Below are 22,765 nucleotides of genomic sequence, written 5' to 3'. Positions count from 1 at the left end.
TTCCTTTGCATTTGTCACTAACGCCCAGCCTTCAGGAGTTTGAAGCTCGTCACAGTCATTCAATCCTTGAATCCTACTCGGAATACCACAGACAAGGTTTAGACTTTCCAGATTCTCATGAATGCCGCCATCAATTCTAGCTTATACCACGAAGATTCTGATTAAGAGATCTAAGAGACACTCATTCAATCTGATATAGAATGGAGGTGGTTGTCAGGCACACGTTCATGGGTTGAGAATGGTGATGAGTGTCACGGATCATCACCTTCATCACAGTTAAGCGCGAATGAACATCTTAGATAGGAACAAGCGTGTTTGAATAGAAAACAGAAATACTTGCATTAATTCATCGAGACACAGCAGAGCTCCTCACCCCCAACAATGGAGTTTAGAGACTCATGCCGTCAAAGAGTACAAAGTTCAGATCTAAAATGTCATGAGATCTAAAATAAGTCTCTAAAAGTTGTTTAAATACTAAACTAGTAGCCTAGGTTTATAAAAAATGAGTAAACTATGATGGATGATGTAGAGATCCACTTCTGGGGCCCACTTGGTGTGTGCTGGGGCTGAGATTTAAGCAATTCACGTGCAGAGGCCATTTGTGGAGTTGAACGCCAGTTTTTGTGCCAGTTTGGGCGTTCAACTCCAGCTTTTGATCCTTTTCTGGCGCTGGACGCCAGAATTGGGCAGAGAACTGGCGTTGAACGCCAGTTTACGTCGTCTATCCTTGTGCAAAGTATGGACTATTATATATTTCTGGAAATCCCTGGATGTCTACTTTCCAAGGCAATTGGAAGCATGCCATTTCGAGTTCTGTAGCTCCAGAAAATCCACTTTGAGTGCAGGGAGGTCAGAATCCAACAGCATCAGCAGTCCTTTTTCAGCCTGAATCAGATTTTTGCTCAGCTCCTTCAATTTCAGCCAGAAAAATACCTGAAATTACAAAAAAACACACAACTCATAGTAAAGTCCAGAAATATGAATTTTTCCTAAAAACTAATGAAAATAGACTAAAAACTAACTAGAACATACTCAAAACTATATGAAATTAACCCCAAAAAGCGTATAAAATATCCGCTCATCACCAGGCCTCCAACAAGAATATAGAGGCATAGTTGAGCCTGGTTAAACAGCAATGGACTGAACAAATAAGAAAAGAGTGCCAAGCCATCCAATTAAGGAGTGGAAGGACCCTGAGCACCCAACCTCAGAACAGTAGGGGGCAGGGGGAAGAGAAAGTGGCTGAAGATAAACAAGTTGCAGCCCAGGGTATCATCAGGGGCGTTGAACGCCCAGAGAAGGGTGGAGGTGGCGTCCAACGCCCAGAAGAAGGTAATTCTAGCGTTCAACGCCAAGAAAGTATCATCAGGGGCGTTGAACGCCCAGACAAGGGAGACCAGACACGTGTGAGCTCTGGGGATACCTCCCCTAAGCAAGTGAGTAAGCCTTCTTTAGGCACTATGGACACTCACTATACACCACCCAAAACTCATGAGTACAAGACCAAGATGCCATACCCTCAGAAGCTCTGTCAGGCAGAAAAAGATAAGCAGTTTGCCCGGTTTGTAGACTTCCTTAAGACGCTGGAGCTCAAGATTTCATTTGCAGAGGCCCTCGAAAAATACCTTCCTATGACAAGTTTATGAAGGATATATTAAGTCACAAGAAGGATTGGAGGGAGATTGAGACAGTTTTTCTCACTGAAGAATGCAGTGCAGTCATTCAGAGAAATCTACCAGAGAAACTGCAGGACCCTGGGAGTTTTATGATACCTTGCACCCTCGGGGACGCCTGCACAAGGACAACTCCATGTGATCTTGGAGCAAGCATTAACCTAATGGCTTAATCATTAGTAAAGAAACTCGGTTTAATCTAAGAAGTCAAGCCCACCCGCATATGCGTTCAGCTGGCTGACGGCTCCGTCAAGATTCCATCAGGAGTGGTTGAAGACATGATTGTAAGGTTTGGACCCTTTGCATTTTCCACAAACTTTGTGGTACTAGAGATGGAAGAACATAACAATGCCTCTCTTATTTTAGGGAGACCCTTTCTGGCTACAGGAAGGACCCTCATTGATGTACAAAAAGGGGAAGTAACCTTGAGAGTTGATGAGGATGAATTCATACTGAATGCTATCAAGGCCATGCAACACCTTGAGACCCCAGAGGAATGCATGAGGATTGATGTCATTGATTCCTTGGTGGAGGAGGTACAGGCAATTGAGGGACTCAAGGAGGAGCTAGAGGACATCCTTGAAGATGCCAAGCCTGACAAGGGGGCACCAGAAGAGCAGGAGGAGACGTTAAAAGCTCCTAAAGTGGAGGATGAACCTCCCAAACTCGAGCTCAAGCCTCTACCATCATCCTTGAAATACATGTTTCTAGGAGATGATGACACTTACCCTGTTATCATAAGCTCTGTCCTGGAGGCACAGGAGGAAAAAGCACTGATTCAGGTGCCGAAGACACACAAAACAGCTCTTGGATGGACCATAAGTGACTTGAAAGGAATCAGTCCAACTCGGTGTATGCACAAGATCAGGCTTGAAGAAGATGCTAAACCAGTAGTGCAACTACAAAGGCGACTGAATCCAGCAATGAAGGAAGTAGTTCAAAAAGAAGTCACAAAACAGTGGGAGGCTGGGATCATCTATTTAGGGGGGATGAAACCAGTAGCACAAAATAAGCCTTGTACAAGTTGTACCCAAGAAAGGAGGGATGATAGTAATCCATAATGAGAAGAATGAACTGATTCCTACGAGAACAGTTACAGGCAGGGGCGGAGCTAGGCTAACTATTTAGGGGGGGCAGTGTTATATTTTATATTACTATTTCTATTGATAAAATTAAAAAAAATAAATATATAATCTCAATCAAAATAAGACAATAATATATAAAAATTACTACTTACAGTTTTGTATCATGAAAAGGCTATTCGACGTTTTTTTCTATTTTCAAAATCATCTATAATTGAATTTGTGTCAAAAATAGCTGCTAATTCTTTTTCTATATAGATAACCAAATTATCTGCAAGAAATTCATCAGCCATCTTACTTCGGAGTCTTGTCTTAACAATTTTCATTGCTGAAAAAGCTCTTTCTGTTGTTGCTGTAGACACTGGTAGAGTCAAAACAAGACGTATTAATCTATCAACTATGTGATAAGTTCTTGATTTTCCCGTTTCTTGCAACTTGTTGCACAATTCAGAAAGTGTACCAATGCCTTTCAAATGATTTGGTATATCATGCTGATAATGTTGCAACTGAGATTTCAAAATATTTAGCTCATTAGAAGGAAAGTCAAGGGGATAAAACTTCTCTGCTAACTTGCTGATTTCTTCAATATTGAATGATTTGAAATTGTCCTTAGGATCCAAAGCACAACTCAAAGTCAAAAGCTCTATTGTTTGCTCATTAAATCTACTATTCAACTCTTGTATTTGAGAGTCAATTGTTGCCAAGAATACATCTATTCGATAATGATGCTCAACTGTCACACTTGGTTGACGAGATCGACCTCTTCCAAAAACATATTGTGCACTCATATTAGGGACTTCAATTTCATGTTTTTCACAAAAATCTTTAACATTTGCAAGAAAATTGCACCATCCACCATCTCTTAATTTTTGAAGAAGTAACTTTGATGTAGAAACAATATGCATTGCATTAAGAATATCTTGAGATTGTTGTTGCAGTGCTTGGCAAAGAACATTAGTGATTCCCATAATCTCTTTCATCAAGTGCAAAGTGAAAACAAATTCAAATGACAATAATATTTTACTAACACCATAAGCCTCACCTCTTTGTGCATAAGTTGTCCTGTCTTCAATGATATTATTGAGAACAATATTGGTAGCAGTAAACATTTTTACCAAACTGCAAATAGAATTAAAGTGAGAGCTCCATCGAGTATCCACAACTCTTTGTAAAGTGCTTATTTGATTCACACCTTTGCCTGTTTCTAATTCATTTTGAGCAACCAAGTTTGCATTTTCAATTGCTTGAGCTTCTTGTAATTGATCATGTCTTTTTGAAGAAGCACTAACAATAGTGACAATAGAGTTTAATTGAGTAAAAAATTCATGAATTTGAAGTACCTCTCTTGAAGCTGCCACCAATGCTAATTGTAACCTATGAGCAAAACAATGCACATAGTATGCTTGTGGAGAATCTTTAAGAAACAAAGCTTGCAAACCATTCCACTCACCCCGCATGTTGCTAGCACCATCATACCCTTGACCCCTAATATTTTCAACTTGGAGATTATAATGAGAAAGGACAGAAATCAATTCTTTCTTTAAAGTTGTTGCACAAGTATCAGTGACATGCACAAGATCAAAAAATCTCTCTTTAACAAAACCATCTAGAGTAACAAATCTCAAAACAATGGCCATTTGCTCCTTTTTAGATTCATCTCTAGCTTCATCAACAATAATACAAAATTTGGCATCTCCAATCTCTTCTCTAATTGAATTTCTCACCTTAGTAGCAAGAATATGTAGAATTTCTTTTTGGACATCATTTGAAGTATACTTAGCATTTTTTGGAGCATTTTCCAAAACATTCTGTTTCACTCTTTCATTGTAAGATCCCAAAAATTTTAACATTTCCAAAAAGTTACCTCTGTTGCTTGAACTTTGGCTTTCATCATGTCCTCTGTATGCACAACCTTGAAATGTCAACCATCTAATGCAATCTATAGATGCTCCTAGTCGAATTCGATTCTTTTCAATCTCTTCTGATGTTTGCTTATGAAGAAGTCTGTCAATATGTTGTGATTGTTTCATCAAATCATCACATGATTTCAGCGCCTTATGATGGAATGAGTTAGGACCTTTGCCAATGTGATTCAAAAGAGCACATTCTTTTCCACTATTTACTTTCTTCCAATTCCTGAAACCATTCTCAATAAAAGCATTTGAACCCGTATTGATTGAAGGTTCCTTAGCAAAAAGAAAGCACGGAAAACAATATATAGCATCATCTTCTATAGAATATTCTAACCAAGATGGGAACAATTTAAACCATGAAGCTTGAAAGCGACGATGACTTTTATCACCAGAAAATGGATAATTATCAAGAATTGGCTGATTTGGCCCAACTTTAATATAAGCCCGACGGATTTCATCTCTTTTATTTGGAGGAAACTTCCAAATCATTGGTCGCATTCCAGGATCTCTTTCCAAACGAAAAACATCTAGTTGATTTGGAAGAAGTCGTGGACGCTTTGAGCTATTCAATGAAGAACTTGAAGTAATGAAATTTGATGACCCCTCAAGTATTGGAGTAGTAATAGTAGAAGCATCTTCATTCTCTTGATCTTTTCTTTTAAAAAATGTATCAATGGTTTTGAACTTACTCATAATTCAAATGGCCAAATAAGTTCCTATAATTTAAAATATATTTAGCAAAAAGTATAAATTACAGTCTAAATCTTTATAAAATATAAAAATTATATTTCAATTTAAAATAAAATATTAAAATTCAGAACAATAATACTAACATCCTAGTATAAATAATATAAAATTGTAATTAAATAGTTAACTAATAAAAAAAACTAAATATACAAACTAACATATAATAACATAAACTTAATTAACAAATAATAATAAATTAACTAATTAAGTAAATAACTAAATATATAAAAAAGAATAAAAATAGAACCTTTTTTGAGAAAGAGGAGTGAAAAATCACTTGTTAAACTACTCTCTTTTTTTTAATCTGCAAAAAACAAAAAAAAATAAGAGTTAAAAAGGTAAAATTGTAAAAGATAAGAAGATTAAAGAGATAAAGAAGAAAAAGAAGAATAGGAAAAGTTGTTACCTAAATTTTTTGAAAGCCAAGGTGGGAAGAGAGGGAGAGGAAGAGACCGATTGTATGTTGAAAAATAAAAAAAGGGGATTGGGGAACTGATTAGTGATTATACGTTGGGAAATAAAAAAGAGATAAGGATTGGGAAATAGAAAAAGGGATAGGGAATGGGCTATTGGGCTGGGTTTTGTAGAAATTAAAAGTGAGAGGGGGAGGGGGGTTAGAAAAGATAGAACAAAAAGAGAGGGGGGCTGAGAAATAAAAAAAGGGGGATCAGACTTTTTTTTTTGAATAAAAGCTAAAATTTTGCGGGGGGCCATTGCCCCCCTTTGTTTATACCTACCTGCGCCCCTGGTTACAGGATGGTGTATGTGTATTGATTATAGGAGCCTCAACAACGCCACCAGAAAGGATCATTTTCCCTTACCATTCATAGACCAGATGCTAGAGAGACTAGCTAAACACGCATTCTATTGCTTTCTGGATGGCTATTTAGGCTACAATCAGATTGTAGTAGATCCTCAGGATCAGGAGAAGATAGCATTCACATGCCCATACGAAGTGTTTGCTTACAGAAGAATGCCATTCGGCCTCTGTAATGCACCTACAACCTTTCAAAGGTGTATGCTCTCCATTTTCTCATACATGGTTGAGAAATTCCTTGAAATATTCATGGATGATTTCTCTATCTTTGGTGATTCATTTGAATCCTGCTTTAACCTTCTCGCCTTAGTCTTGAAACGATGCCAAGACACAAACCTGGTTTTAAACTGGGAAAAATGTCATTTCATGGTTACTGAAGGAATTGTTCTTGGACATTGGATTTCAAACAAGGGAATAGAGGTTGATCAAGCTAAGGTTGAATTAATTGAACGATTACCACCACCTACTAATGTTAAGGCAATCAGAAGTTTCTTGGGACATGCAGGATTCTACAGGAGATTTATAAAATATTTCTCCAAAATTGCAAAGTCCCTGTACAATCTCTTAGCCACAGACACTCCGTTTGTTTTTGACAAGGATTGCCTGCTTGCTTTTGAAACTCTGAAGGCAAAGCTTATCTCTACACCTGTCATTTCTGCACCCAACTAGGACTTGCCATTCGAACTAATGTGCGATGCCAGTGACCATGTCATTGGTGGAGTTCTGGGACAGAGACATGATAGCTCTTGCACGTCATTTATTATGCCAGTCATGTTTTAAATGACGTACAAAGGAACTACACCACCACAGAGAAGGAATTACTTGCAGTGGTCTATGCCATTGACAAGTTCAGATCCTATTTAATAGGCTCTAAAGTCATTATCTACACTGATCATGCTACTCTCAAGTACCTTCTATCTAAGCAGGATTTTAAACCAAGATTGATAAAGTGGGTATTTCTCCTGCAAGAATTTGACATAGAGATTAGAGACAGAAAAGGATCAGAAAATCAAGTAGCTGACCATTTATCCTGGATTGAACCTGCAGCAGGGATGCCCCCTCCCACTACTGAGGTATCCAAGACCTTCCCTGATGAGCAACTTTTTGCAATACACAAAGCACCTTGGTTTGCTGATATTGCAAATTACAAAGCTATAAGGTTCATCTTCAAGGAATATAGTAAACAGCAAGTTCGAAAACTCATACATGATGCTAAGCACTACTTGTGGGACGAACTATATCTTTTCAAAAGATGCTCAGATGGTATCATCCGCCATTGTGTGTCAGAGGAAGAAATGCAGTAAATTCTCTAGTACTATCATGGATCAGAGTATGGAGGTCATTTTGGAGGTGAGCGAACAGCCACCAAGGTTCTTCAGAGCGGCTTCTACTGGCCAACGCTCTTCAAGGACTCCAGGAGTTTGTCCGCAACTGTGACAGTTATCAACGTGCTGGAAATCTCCCTCATAATCACGAGATACCACAATAAGGGATCTTAGAAACTGAGCTGTTTGATGTATGGGGCATAGACTTCATGGGCCCTTTTCCACCCTCATACTCGAACACTTACATCCTTGTGGCAGTAGACTATGTGTCTAAATAGGTGGAAGCAATCGCATCACCCACTAATGATACCTGAGTAGTGATGAAGTTCCTCCAAAAATCATTTTCAGCAGATTCGGTGTCCCAAGGACACTGATCAGTGATGGAGGCAGTCACTTCTGCAACAGACAGCTTGACTCCATTCTGCACCGTTATGGCGTTCACCACAGGGTGGCGACTCCCTACCATTCACAGACAAATGGACAAGCTGAAGTCTCCAACAGGGAACTTAAGAGAATCTTGGAGAGAACAATGAGCACCTCTAGAAAAGATTGGGCAAGGAAGTTTGATGATGTCCTCTGGGCGTATAGAACAGCTTTCAAGACCCCTATTGGGATGTCCCCTTACCAACTGGTCTATGGCAAGGCATGCAATTTACCAGTAGAACTGGAACACAGGGCCTACTGGGCGACCAGACTCCTCAACATAGATGCCAAGGTAGCAGAAAAAAAGAGGTTGCTCCAGTTGAATGAGTTGGATGAGTTCTGACATGCTACATTTGAGAATGCTAAAATTTACAAGGAGAGGGCCAAGAAATGGCACGATAGGAAGATATCTTCTAGAGTCTTCGAGCCTGGCCAGAAGGTCTTGCTCTTCAATTCCAAACTCAAGCTCTTTCCTGGGAAGCTCAAGTCGAGATGGACGGGACCTTTTGTGGTTACTGATGTGTCACCTTATGGTCGTATAGAATTTCAAAGCAAACATTCTGATGAAAGATTCATAGTCAATGGCCAAAGAGTGAAACACTACCTTGGGGATGATGAGATTGAGCAAGAGGGCTCCACACTGCTGCTAACATGACAACAGTGATGTCAAGCTAATGACGGTAAAGAAGCGCTTATTGGGAGGCAACCCAACCATGAGTAGAGTATTATTGTTTTTCTTTCCTTTGTTTATTTCTATTTGATTTCATTTTAAGTTGATTTCCATAGTTTTTCCCTTGCTTTTTAACGTTTGTGATCATGTGTAGCACTTAGAACAGAGACAGAGACGCTTGAGATGGAAAATAGATCACCCTGGGGAGAGTCCCTTGCTGGCGTTGAATGCCAGACAAGGAGGAAGCTGGGCGCTCAACGCCCATTAAGGGTACATAACTGGCGTTGAACACCAGAACAGGGAAGAGCTGGGCGCCCAACGCCCAAGCAGGAGCAGCCAGGTCCCTGCCTGGCATTTAATGCCCAGCCAGGGGAAGGGAACTTTGAGTTTCAAAGCCTCTCAGCTAGTGGGTACCACCCAAAATCCCACCCACTTCAAATTCAACCCTTTTCCCACCCACTCTTCCCTCCCATATTTTCTTTGCTTGGGGACAAGCAAAGTTTTTAAATTTGGTGTTGCAGAGCGAGCTTTAGGTGTATAGTATCATCAATGGCACCAAAGGGAGGTGAACCATTTTCACAAAAGAGCACAGCCTGAGCAACCATCAGCACTGAGGTGGTTGAGTTTCATTCCTCTTTTTTTTCTATTTTTTAGTATTCTACTCTGTTTTCTATCTTCTATTCTAGCTTTTGCATGATCACTCTTTGGATTTCGCTTTAGTAGTTTATCTTCAAAACTTTCATGGTTATAAGATATCCTGTGTATCCCTCACCAAGCTTAAAAGAAAAATTTATTTGAAAAAGAAATAGTGAGATGCATAAGTTTCAAGTTATCATGAGTTATTCCAATTATTTTGATGTGGTGACCTTACAATTATCTTCTGAATGCATGAATTAACTGTGCATATTTGATATTGAAGTTGAGTATATTGGCTCTTAAAGAACAATGAATTTAGAGAAGTATTATTGGTTCTCTGAAAAATAAAAATATTGATTCTTGAAGCAAGAAAAAGCAGCAATAAGAAAAAGAAAAATAAAAAAATGAAAAATGAAAAAAAATCAAGAGAAAAAGATCCAAGGCATTGAGCATCAATGGTTAGGAGGGTCAAAATTGGCCTAAAAAACTCAAATGAGTTGCTATCCCTAACTAAATGCTTGTGGTGTGAAGGTGTCAAGTAAAAAGCTTGAGACTAAGCAGTTAAAGTCGTGATCCAAAGCTAAAGAGTACGCTTAAGAACTCTGGGCACCACTGTCTGGGAATTTAAGCAAAGCTAAACTCGAATCCCAAGGGTTCCCCCAGTTAAGTGCCTGTAGCGTTTATGTATCCGGTGGTAATACGGGAAAACAAAACGCTTAGAGTCACGGCTAGGCTCCAAGGTGCAAAGCACAAAAAGAAGCTGTGTTCAAGAATCAAGAAAAGCTAAAGGAAGAGAATCAATACATCATCTGGATTCTAGTTCTAAGGGATGTCAATATTTCTGAGTTTCAAAGGAAAGTGAGATGCCAAAACTATTCAGAAGTAAAGAGCTAATAGCCCCATTCAATATTTGGAACTGAGCTTCATTGAAAACTCTAAGACTTATTATATCTTTCTCTTTTTTTAAGTCCTACTTTGTTTTTGGTTGCTTGAGGACAAGCAATAATTTAAGTTTGGTGTTCTGAAGTGGATATTTTATACCCTTTTTGGTATTGTTTTCTTAGCATTTTTTAGTCTATTTTATCAAGTTTTAGTAGGTTTTAGTGCAAAAATCACTTTTTGGATGCTACTTTGAGCTTTTGTGTTTTTCTTATGATTTCAGGTGATCTTTGGGTGAATTTGGCAAGTTTTGGCAAAGTCTGATTCAGAGGCAAAGAAAGGACTGCAGATGTTGTCAAATCCTGACCTCCGTGCATTCCAACGAGCATATCCTGAGCTACAGAGGTCCAATTGACGCGCTTTTAATGGCGTTGAAAAGCTAACTTTCAGGGCTTTCCAGTAATATATAATCGTTTATACGTTTTTATAGAAATGATTGCCCAAAATGGGCGTTGAACGCCCAGCTTACCCCCTTTCTGGCGTTCAACGCCCTAGAGGGAGCAAGGACGCACCAAAGCACCCCCTAGTGAGCATTTAACGCCCATTCACTCAAGTTGGACGCCAAGCTCAGCCCAAATACTCACCAAGTGGGCCCAAAAAATGGATTTTCACACCTTTAGTCTAGTTTATCTCATTTTTGTAATTTCTAATTATTAGATTAGTATAAATAGAAGAAGATCACTCATGTTTGGGGATCTTCAGCAACTCTAGACTTATCACACGTTTTTCTGTATGAGCAACTAAACCTCCTAAGTTAAGGATAAGAGCTCTACTCATTCCTATGACTTATCACCCTGTTTTATTTAGTTTAGTTTTCTTTTAGCTCAATAACCATGATGCATGACATCTCATAGCACCATACTCTTGAAAATTTGCTTGCACCCAATATCTCTAAGAATGCAACAGAGAATAATTCTTTGAGGCAAGCAAAAGATTTAGGAAAGTGGAGGTTCTGATTGTGTGATTGTGTATTGAGGTTTTATATTTGTGAAAACTTGCATAGGAGCTCATAGACATAGAATGAAGTTCAAAGAAGCATTAAGGAAGTTCTAAAAAAAATCTTAATATCCAAGAAGCATCAGAAAAAGAAAGAAAATGCATAAAGAAAAAGAAAAGAAAAACAAAGAATAAGCCCAAGGCTCTGAGCATCAATTACTAGGAAGAAAAAGAAAGAAACAAAGACTCAAAGAGTTATTGTCCTAGTTAAATGCTTGTGGTAGACTTGTGCCAAAGAGAGAGGCTTGAGCAAGTAAATCCTAAGGGGTGCTTCAACACCTAGTATCTTAAACCAATTGGTTTGGAAATACTGATTGAAAGCTTATCTTAAGAGTCTCTTTGAGACATGACACTTAGAGTCGAGGCCAAGATATAAAAAGAAAAGAAGAATGTAAGAAAATAAGTGCTGCTTCAAGGTGACCATCTATAAAGAGACTTCTATAATATAATCTGAATAGAATCCTTAAGATCTAAGACTTCCAAAATGTAAGGACTAATAAGCACTGGAACCCTTGCATGAGCATATCAATTGGAGTTCACCCCACTATCACTTACTCACTTCACTCACCAAGGCATCACAAGTAATTCTTCAGCCATTCCAAATAAAAGAAACCTTTGTGCATAGTTCTTTTCTTGCTTGGGGACAAGTAAGGTTTAAGTTTGGTGTTGTGATGCATATGCATCATTAGTGGTTTTACTTATTATCTTTAATAGCTTTTAGTTTGTTTTCATGCATTCTCCGTATCACTAAACAAGCAATTGGATGACTTATTTCTACATGTTTTGATGCATCAAGTACTAGTTGAATTGTGGTTATTTTCATGAAAATGATACAAGAATTTATGAGATACAATAAGTGATGAAAAAGGAAAAGATTTTAGGACGATCAAATTGTATTTAGTTGGATGAAATGTCTTGTGATTATTCATGGAATGGCAAGCTTTGATGCAATTGTTGTGATTGATGATAGGTAAAGCAGAGAAGAGGCAAAGGAGGAGGCATTGAAGGCGTTGGTAACGCCAACTTGGCCCCCAACAATGCCAAGCATGTAGTTCCCGCTAAGGCTGCATCAAACAACGCCCGCGATGGTCTTTTGAAGCTGAGAATTTTTGAAGGCCACGCGTACGCGTGAGAGTGATACTTTTGTAAGGCCACACGCACGCGTGTGCGATGCATACGCGTGCCGAAAAGAAGGCGTTGGCAATGCCAATGCTGGTGCAACAATGCCAACCCTCTTCCAACAACACCAGGCAAGACACGAAGGGCGTTAACAACGCCAACGCTGCCCCAACAACGCCAACTTCAATGTGAAGTAATGAAAGCATTAGCAATGCTAATGCCAACTTCAACATCGCCAGGCACAAGAAGAAGGGGTAGCGTGATTAACACTACCTTGAGGCTACTAATTTCAACCTTGAGCTCCTCTTAGCATTGGCAATGCCAACTATGGTGCAACAAATGCCAAAGACAAAACCTTGAGGAAGCTAGCTCCTTAGCATGACCAATGCTAACGTTGCTTCACAAATGTCAGGCAAGAAAGGGTGGCAGCATTAACAATGCTAACTCCAGCACACAACAACGCCTACGATAGTGAATATGGAGAATTTCGCAGGCCACACATACACGTGAGCGACGCGTGCGTGTGAGAGTGGTATTTTTGCAAGCCACGCATACGCGTAAGAAGGACACCTGGCGACACTAACGCTGGGTGAAAATGCTAAGTGGGGTCTGGAAGCATTAATTTTTAGCGTTGGTAATGCTAACGCTACCTCAGCAATGCCAGCAGTGAAGGCCACGCGTACGCGTGACTTACGCGTACGTGTGACAAGTGCCAGAAACAGTCATGACGCGCATGAATGGCTGATGCGTATGCGTCATAAAAAGAAGGTGTTAGCAACGCCAACGCTGGCTTAACAATGCCAGATATGAAGCTGAAGGCGTTGGCAACGCCAATTCTGCCTCACCAACGCCAAGTGCCCAAAACACCTAAAATTCCAAATTCAACAAGGCCACTCCTCACTCTAAAAGCATGATTCAAAGCCATCCAAAGAGTTAGAGAATTAGTATAAATAAGTGGTACTTTGAACTTCATAAGGTGGGTCCCTAGAAGGGGATCACACACATCACTTTTCATATTTTGCTTGTACTTAGATTTTATTTTTCTAGCTTTTAGTTTAATTTCCAGCTTTGTAATTTTGAATTCCTTTTATAATGAGAGCCATGACTCACTAAACCCCACTTCATTAGGGGGAGGAGCCCTGTTTGATTCAATGAATTAATGCCATTTTCTTCTTCTCTCTTCAAGTGTTTGTTATCCTAAGAGAAAGTCTTTGTGCTTCATAGATCCAATTACCATCGAGAGAGGAATTGAATCTTCATGAATTCTCATAATGAACTTGAGAAAGAAGTTATAAAATTCAGATTGAGACTCTTCTCTCATAGCCTTCTTGATTGATACATTCTTGATTGGTACGTGACATATAACCACCTTGCATTGAAATTCTAGAGGTTGTGTGGCTTGAGATTAGCAAATGCACCTCACCTCTTCTCATGAGCAATAGATCAAGAGATTGGCAATTGTTTGTGTTAAGAGAAATTGAGTCACCAAGAGATTAGGACCCAATTACTTATAATCCGCCATAGATCTACTTCACATGATTGAGAAGGAGTTGAAACCCATTGATTCATGAAGAATCTAACATCTCCAATTCCTTATGACCTCACCCATTATTATTCTTCACTTTAATGCTTTTGAGTTGCTTTAATTTGATACCCAATATCCCAATTCCCTTTACATTCAGGCAATTTATATTTTCTTGTCATTTATCTTTCCGCATTTAATTTCTTGCAATTTAATTTATGCTATTTACTCTTCCGGTTATTTACATTCTTTCCTTTACATTTAGTCATTTAATTTCATGCTCTTAACTTTCATGCAATTTACTTCACTTATTTATTTGCTTATTCAATATACAACACTCATCAAGATTTTTCGTTTAACTAGAATATCCACTTAACTAAAGTTGCTTGATCCATCAATCTCCGTGGGATCGACCTCACTCAAAGTGAGTTAGTACTTGAATACGACCCGGTATACTTGCCGGTGGAATTATTGTTATCAATTTTTTTGTATCAGTGACATAAAATCTTGTTAGTCATGGGTAATTGAGGTCTCTGTGGCGTTAAGGCTAGAACACTGAGCATCATTCTCCGATTCGGAAGATCCGACCTTGTCTGTTGTAACACCCTAACTTCTAGTACGTCATGATCGTACCAAATGTAAGGCGTTACTAACCTGCTTTTCTTATTTACTATTTAATACTGAGCCTTTAGTTCGATATCGCGTTTCAATTTTTAAGAAAATGCCGAAAAATTTTGTTTTCTACTAATCAAAATCATATATCCAAGACCACCAAGTAATAATAATGACATAATTATTATTAATAATAAATATTATACAAAAGAATTCAAAAAAAACTTAGATACAATTCCTATCCCTCTGTATAAAATATATCTTAAATAACAAAAGTGAGGGAATTCTATGAAAGCAACTCAACACATAAACTTAACTCAGATAAGACTAGTAATCGCCCGCAGCTTCAAACTGAGTCTTTGAACCTGTGTCACTGAAATAGTGAAAGATTTTGGGGTGAGAACAAATCACACATTCTCGGTAGGGAATAGAAATGTCGTAAAAGTAATGAATATAGTGCAAACACTTAACTTACTCGATAAAACTATTTTGTTAAACCTTTGAAAATACTTTTTACTCTTACTTTATATAATTAATTACCTTCTTTAAATTTCTGAACTTAAAGCAAATCTCAATCACAACCTCAGTTCCCAATCACAGAGAAACAATAGTACAAGAAATAGATCAACACACAAACAAATTGGAATAAGACAAACAACACAATCACAGAGAAACAAGCTAAGCAAACACAATCAAATACAAATGCACAAATAAGGATGATGCATGTCTAGTCCTATACAGGACATGAGCTTGTGTGTCGATTTGTTGCCCGATTTTCGACACTGGTCTTGAGATAAGCGTTTCGTACTGCCGTCCTTATCTCAGCCAAAGTCCCCTCCATGAGCGTTATGTGTCGCCGTCCTCATGGGGGAACCTTCCTTTCGGTCTCCAGTGAGTGTTATACATCACCATCCTCACTGAGTCGTAACCTTCCTTTCTGTCTTCAGTGAGCGTTACGCATCGCCATCCCCACCAGACACTTGGCACTAAGGCCCAACAATACTCAATCTTTTTTAATCTTTGTTCTCTGCTCTCCTGTGGCAGAGATTCCTTTAATTATCTCTCTTTCCTTTACTTTTCGTTCTTCTTCTTTTCTTTCTTATCAACCGAACTCAAAATATAACTTAAAGCAAAATCCCTTCTCAAAAGATAGAATTTAAAACATTATACTTTTCTTAATAAATCGAATTCAAAATAGAATAAATCTTTTTCTAACTAAATAAGTCTCAAATAATTTAACTTTTCAAAAATCAAATCTTTTAAAATAGCATTTCAAATAAAATCCCAAATTTTATAAAAATTCGGTAGTATTTCTTCTAAAATTCGGACTATGCTACCCTTCTAGGGTCCCTACTAAACAATCTCTCAAATATTTTGAATATCAAATCCTTTTCAATAATCAAACCATTTTCAATATCAAATAAATCTCAATAATCAAATCGTTTTCTTTGAAATTAAGTCACGTTCTTTTTCAATAAAATTCAGCCTCTTTCCAAATCTTTTGCTCTTGAATCAAACCAATATTTTCTCAAACTCTTTTCAACAGTTTCAAATCTAAGTCACTCCGTAATATAAATGTATAACTCAAATTTTGAATACGAAATCCTTTTCTCAGTATGGGTAAGTGTGCAAACTAGGTCTTTTCCAACATAGAATTATTTCTCAAAATAAGCTTATAAATCAGATTTTCAAAATGAGATCACTTTTTTTTCAAATGTTTTTATAAAAACTCGGACAGAACCCCCTCTTAAAATTCCTCTTCACCATCTTTACGGGATTCCTCACTTATATAATTTCTCAAATCAACAACTCAACCAAGACATTGACATAACCAGAGTTTCCAGCATCAATCCCAGCCTCAATTCAAACTTAATTCATAAAATTCAATTCATATCTCCAATTCAACAAGCAAATGCCAAATCTATCACCATTCATAACCACAACTCAACAAATATTCATTATAAGCAGCTAGTAATAAGAATTTTTCAGCATTCCTAAATAATCAAGAAATCAACATATATTCACCAAATTCAGTCACAAATACAATTCAAACTCATCATTTGGTCATTTCAAACAATTATAAATTATTTGCAAATACCCACTAGACTTCCATGACATTCATAAATTAAAATAGTTAATTTCAAAATAAAATTTTCTACTTTCGTATGAAATCAAAATCAACAAAAATTCTGGAGAAGCTTTTTGACCGAGCTGCTGAAGAGAAAAGCGTCAGAAATCATCTGTGTCTCCTAGAACTCCAATTGGCCGAACTCAAGGGACAGAGGAGATACGTCACCATAAGCTTCTATCGGACAAAAATAATACCAATGTGTATGTAAAAGAGAAAGATACAAACACTTTTATCGAATTAAATTTTTTATTAGAGTTATAAATCGCAAAAAATCGAAATCGAAAACTCTCGAAGATGCCATGGATTCTCTTTCTCACTCACAGTCCATTTCTCTCTCTTTTCTTTCTTCTTGTAACGCTAAAGAGATATTATGAAGCATTGGTGATGATGATGATTAATTTAGTAAAAGCTAATTAGGTGTCATCTTTTAATAAAATGAAGGAGAACATGTGTCATCATTATTCATAATATACACATGCATTAAGCTCAGCCATGTTTCTTTTTCTTTATTCTTTTCCTATATATATTACTACTACTACTACTACTACTAATAATAATAATAATAATAATAAAATAAAAATCAATTTAATTTTTATTTTATCAAATTATTTTTTAATAAATAATTCAAATTTAATAGAATAAGTAATAATTAAATTAAATTTTAATAATTATAAAATTTTATTTAATTATTTTTATTAAAAATAATTTTCTTAAAAATAATATTTTAATATAATATAATAACTCATAAATAACTAATTATTTAATTTTTAAAAATTTGGGGTGTTATATCTATCGCGCTTAGGATTATCAGAGATTGTATTGTATGAGCTTTATTTTCGTTCAGATTGACTGACTATTAGCACTGCTTTTTGATGTGGATCAGAGGAGATTAATGACAACTAGCCCTGACTTTAATCACTTATAGCCTTGCCATTGAATGAATCATCCATTATTAGAGTACTCAATAAAAAGCATTAATCCGGAAGAACAAGCATCTCCGAGGCCTTAACTGATTTCTTATCATTGTTTCTACACCATTCAGTAACTCTTTCTTTACTATTGCGTTTTAGCGTTTACCACAATAACCATCTTTTCTAGTCGCCTGACTAAGTCCTGCAAGATAACCATTGCTTGCTTAATCCGACAATTCTCGTGGGATCGACTCTCACTCACCTGAGGTATTACTTGGACGACCCGGTGTACTTGTCGATTCAGTTGTGCGAGTCACAAATTCGCGCACTATGGACCCCGTCACAACCATGAGGGGGCATTTGCCCCCACAGTGTTTTCATTTTTTCTTAAAAATAGTTATATATATAATGTGTCATATTTTAAATTTTAAATAACTCCACTACAAATAAATTAAAGAGTAAAGTATCATTTTCGTCCCCAACGTTTGGGGTAAATCCTATTTGTGTCCCTAACGTTTAAATCGTCCTATTTGTATCCCTAACGTTTGTAAAAGTGATTCAATGTTATCCTGCCGTCAATTACACATCATGAGCGCTTTATCTTTTGTTTTTTATCTTTTGTTCTATTATATGTACCTATGTTGTATATAAAATTTTAAAATAAATTGATTAATTTACTAATTTAGAATATATTTTTTACTTTTAGAATTAGTAATAGAAAAATATTTTAATTATAATACATAATTAAACAGATGTATAAAATCTTTCATCTAACATTATATCAAAATTAAATTAAAAAATATATAACAAATTTAATTATTTTAAAAAGAAAAAAAGAAAAAAATTTAAATTAAGTTTTTATTATTTTATATAAATATAGTTTTTATATATAGATTAATTTTTCTAGTATTTATATATAATTCTAGTTTCAAATTATAAATATTAGTGTATTATTAGGTGTTAATGTGCCAATTGATTCAGTCTTTTTATTATTTAATATGTATAAAAAAATTAGTTAGAATAACAAATTATTTATAATTTAACTAAAATATTTTAAGTTCAAGTTTTAGAAATAAAAAATATTTTTTTATAAATTATATATAATGAATAATATTTTAAGAATGAAAGTGTTTATTAACTCTTTTTAATTTTTATATCTCCATATAATTAATAATATTCAATAAAATTTATTTTAGTATATATATTTTTGTCCCACTCCTAAAATTTTCTAGTTCCGTCACTGCTAATTCCGTTAACAGAAACTAACGTGACATGTTAAGATTTATATTACCATATGAAACAACACCATTTTATATCCTTAGCAAAATGTTATCACTGGCACTTTAATCATACACACTTTTCTTCCCTCTCAGTAAAACAAAAAAAAACCTCCTAACGGGATCCGTCAGATCTACCGTGCCTTCCACCATGGCGTCGTTCATATTCTTATGCTTTTTCCTCACCGTCATTGTCCTCCATGGCACCATTGGCGCTAGTAAGTTCGGAACCCCTCAACAAAGCTTCAATAATCTCAGCCACCACCTCCACTCGCACGGCTGCTTTCTCGAAGAACAACAACATTCAGAAAAAATCACCACCATCACCAATACGCCCCCTTCGATATCTCTACAATCTTCGTCGACGAGCCATCCAACAACGATGAAGTAACCCGCAAACGCACCATATACATTAGGCTCCAAAATCACCAATTGAGACTAATGATGTAAAAGGTGGCTTCAACAATATTCTAATTTTCTAAATTTTATTGTTTGGAACAAGCCCCGTAACCTTCTCGTAACAGAACTATTTGGGTGAAAAAGTATACCTTGAGAATGGTTACTACTTGCATGATTATTGGGAGAGTTCTTGTGGATCGTTATGAAGAGATTATTGAGAATTATCATCCATTTACCCTGGTGTTAGTGATCATAGGTGGCCACTTGTGACACATTTTGTTGGATGCAAGTCTTGTGAACTACTTGTGGTAAGTTTGGGAATTACTCTGTTGAGACGTGTTTGAGGCAGATGGACCGTGCATACAATTTTGGTGATAGTCAAATTTTGCATATATATAGTAGAGTGGATATTTATACATGAAATTAGAATTAGAGTTTATCAATTAAGACTAATTTGATATAATCTTATAAGTGATGACACCGTTAATTATAGAATTGTCGAATCGACTAACTTTAAAATTTTGAGGAACGAATTTGATTAAAAAATCATTCGAAAACTAATTTGGAGATCGCATGATCTTTCAAAGACTAATTTGACCATTTACTCAATATTTGTATCGCTTTCCTTTTTTTTATTATTATTTTGTATGTTTTGTCATTTTAATTTTTTATTTTTTAGAAACACATTCTTATTATTTCTCTCAACATTGTTTTTTTTCCTTTACATTAAAGGATCGAACCTTAAAATAAAACAACAAATTAAAATATAATTAATTAAAACTTTAATTAACGTATGCTTTGTTTATTATTATTAGTCGGCCAAATTTAATTTTGTAAACAATTGCTTAAATAGTAAGTGAAAAATTGAGTTACAACAAATTTGATTAGACGATATTGCACATTTTTTTTTATAAAACTAACATATTTAAATTAATTTTATTATTGAAACATCACATTATATTATTTTAGTATTTTTATCTTTTGATTATATTAACTATTATTGAATGCCAGAAGAGCAACTTTCAATTATAATAAAGAAAAATATTTTTACTAAAATATATCATGTGCTATTTATTTATCTATACTTAGTTAAATGGATTAATTATAAACTTTATAATAACCTAATACGGCAACTTCTAAAGAGAATTATTGTTGGTTTGTCATTTAAAGGCATTCTCTTTCTTTTTATCTACAATAAAATATTTTAGTTTCTAAAAATACAAATATTTAATATAGTTTGAAAATTTAAAATATCTTACATCAAAAGTATTCTTATTTTATTTAAAATTTTTTAATTTAATAAAAACTTTAAGTATTTATTCAATTATAAAATTACTATCGATGTAATAAGTTTTAATTAAAAAAATGTTAAATACTATAAAATAGCAATAAGTATAATAAGACACCATGTAATATCATTCCTTTTTTAAATACTAGTTATTGCTCTAAATAAATAATTTCCATGTAAGTTTTACGTTGTATGGTGGACTCTATATTAAAAAACTATAATTCCTAAGTTCCTAAAGAAATTTTTAAATACAAATAGTAATGGTCATGGTGTATTTTTTTTTGTTCTTTTTTCTTTTTGTTTTTTGTTTTTGTTTTTTTTTTTAAACAGCTGTTCAATAAATTTTTATCGGTGATTCACTTTGAAGTAATCAATTCTAAAACAACCATTTGCAGGTAGTCTATTTTATTTCATTTTAAAAATTTTTTACAATACATAACACATCGTACACATTCAATATTCAATAGATCTAAATATCCTTTATATGGTGCCACCAATTTGTGAGTGGCATTACAGAATTTGCTAGGTTATAAGTAGGTCTTTAAAGTAGCAAAATAACATTTTAGGTAAAGAAAACACATTTAAAAATTTTTAGAAAATTTTGTTACATGAAAAACATAATTGTATAAGAAGAGGATCGATTCTTATATAAATAGAGAGAATTAATCTCTCATGTTTCAGTTTTCCAAAACTCAACTTGTAAGGATTAATCCCTGTATTAAAACAGGATTGATCTTGAAAGATATCAGACTTGAACAAGAGAAGTATAAGGAAGGAGAGAAGAGAGAAAGAGCAGAAAGAGAATGGTGTGATCTGATTTCATTCAGTGATGAGAATAAACTTCAGCTACATTATACATTGAAGAGTTACTATATATAGAAGGAGTGATGGCCAAGTGTCACACTGTAACTAGTTCATCAGAAACTGACAAACTGAATCTAGCTAACTGACTCTAACTAACTCATGGGCATTCATCTACTTTTAATAGCCTAACTTATGATCTAATTGATTCACTTTTTCTTATACTCTATCATGACCTCTGCTTACGGATCCTTCTTATGTTTTATTACACAAGCTTTTAATATGCTATCATGACTCCTGCTGTTTTTACCGCTTCTGTTTACTCTTGAGTTCCACCAATGCTTTCTGCTGAAGTGCATCATTGAATTCTGCTTCTGTGCTCTTCCTCCTCCTTTTCGACACTTCCCTTGATGAGCCTGGTAGTGGGGAGTAATGCTCTTGTATTGTATTAGGTCTTCAACTATCAATTTTGTTCTGAATTCAAGAAAGGCAGCACTAGGCAGGAATTTGGTCAATACATCAGCCAGTTGCACATTTTCTGGTACATGACTCACTTGGATTACTCTCTTTGTGACATAATCTCTTACAAAGTGGAGATCAATCTCAAAGTGTTTACACTTTGAATGCAGAATTGGGTTTGCTACTAGAAGGATAGCACTTAAATTGTCACTGTAAACCAAAGGAGGTGATGATAATTCAGCTTTCAATTCAACCAGAAGATTTTTAATCCATATTTATTTCAGCAACTAAGTCAGCCATGACCTTGTACTCTGCCTCAGTACTAGACCTTGCCACTACACTTTGCTTCTTAGAGCTCCAAGAGACTAGATTCTTGCCAAGCAAAACACAAAATCCTCCAATGGACTTTTTATCATCTGGGTCCTCTCCCCAATTAGAATCATTGTAGGCTGCTATGCTAGTAACACCAGTGTTGTACAAGTGCAAGTCAAACGTGGTTGTGCCCTTCACATACCTCAGCATCCTCTTCACCAACTTTCAGTTCTCATCAAGAGAATTCTGCATAAACTGGGATACTTTACCTACACAGTATGACAATTTAGGTCTAGTAACTATAAGGTACTGAAGACTCCCAACAACAGACCAATACAGCCTGTGATTATTGAATGAAAAACCACCAAAATAGGAGAACTTGACTGAAGAGGGCAGTGGTGTGTGACAAGGCTTGCAATTCTCCATATCAGCCTTCTTTAATAGGTCTTTCACATACTTTTCTTGGGACAGAATAAGACCACTAGCACCTATCTTAGTAACCTGAATTTTAAGAAAATAGTGTAAGTCACTGATGTCTTTCAATGTAAACCTGAGATTAAGTTGCTGAATTATGTCAGAAATTACTGCATCAGGGTCTCCTATGATAATAATATCATCTACATACACTAGTATTGTGATATTAGAATCACCTCTAAATGTGGTAAACAGACACATCAAACTTAGTGGAACTAAACCCAAGGTGCTGTAATGTT

The 22,765-nt window shown here is 35.7% G+C and overlaps 1 protein-coding gene across 1 annotated transcript; it reads right to left on the bottom strand.

Moving 5' to 3' along the window:
- Positions 1-2,930: 2,930 nt before the first annotated feature.
- On the bottom strand, positions 2,931-5,361 carry LOC112742824 (uncharacterized). Its single transcript, XM_025792062.1, has 2 exons — positions 3,054-5,361; positions 2,931-2,947 (listed from the first exon to the last, which is right to left on the bottom strand). The coding sequence occupies exons 1-2, from the start codon at positions 5,359-5,361 to the stop codon at positions 2,931-2,933; spliced, it is 2,325 nt and encodes a 774-aa protein (XP_025647847.1).
- Between the last annotated feature and the right edge of the window lie 17,404 nt (positions 5,362-22,765).

The sequence above is a fragment of the Arachis hypogaea genome, chromosome 14, assembly GCF_003086295.3.
Source record: "Arachis hypogaea cultivar Tifrunner chromosome 14, arahy.Tifrunner.gnm2.J5K5, whole genome shotgun sequence".
In the NCBI taxonomy this organism is placed as follows: domain Eukaryota; kingdom Viridiplantae; phylum Streptophyta; class Magnoliopsida; order Fabales; family Fabaceae; genus Arachis; species Arachis hypogaea.
Note: the sequence above shows the minus strand (reverse complement) of the source record. Positions and strands in the feature narration are given on the sequence as shown.

What these genes read in the sequence shown, in the direction of transcription:
- LOC112742824 (XM_025792062.1), bottom strand. Translation starts at nt 5,361, where the DNA reads ATGAGTAAGTTCAAAACCATTGATACATTTTTTAAAAGAAAAGATCAA.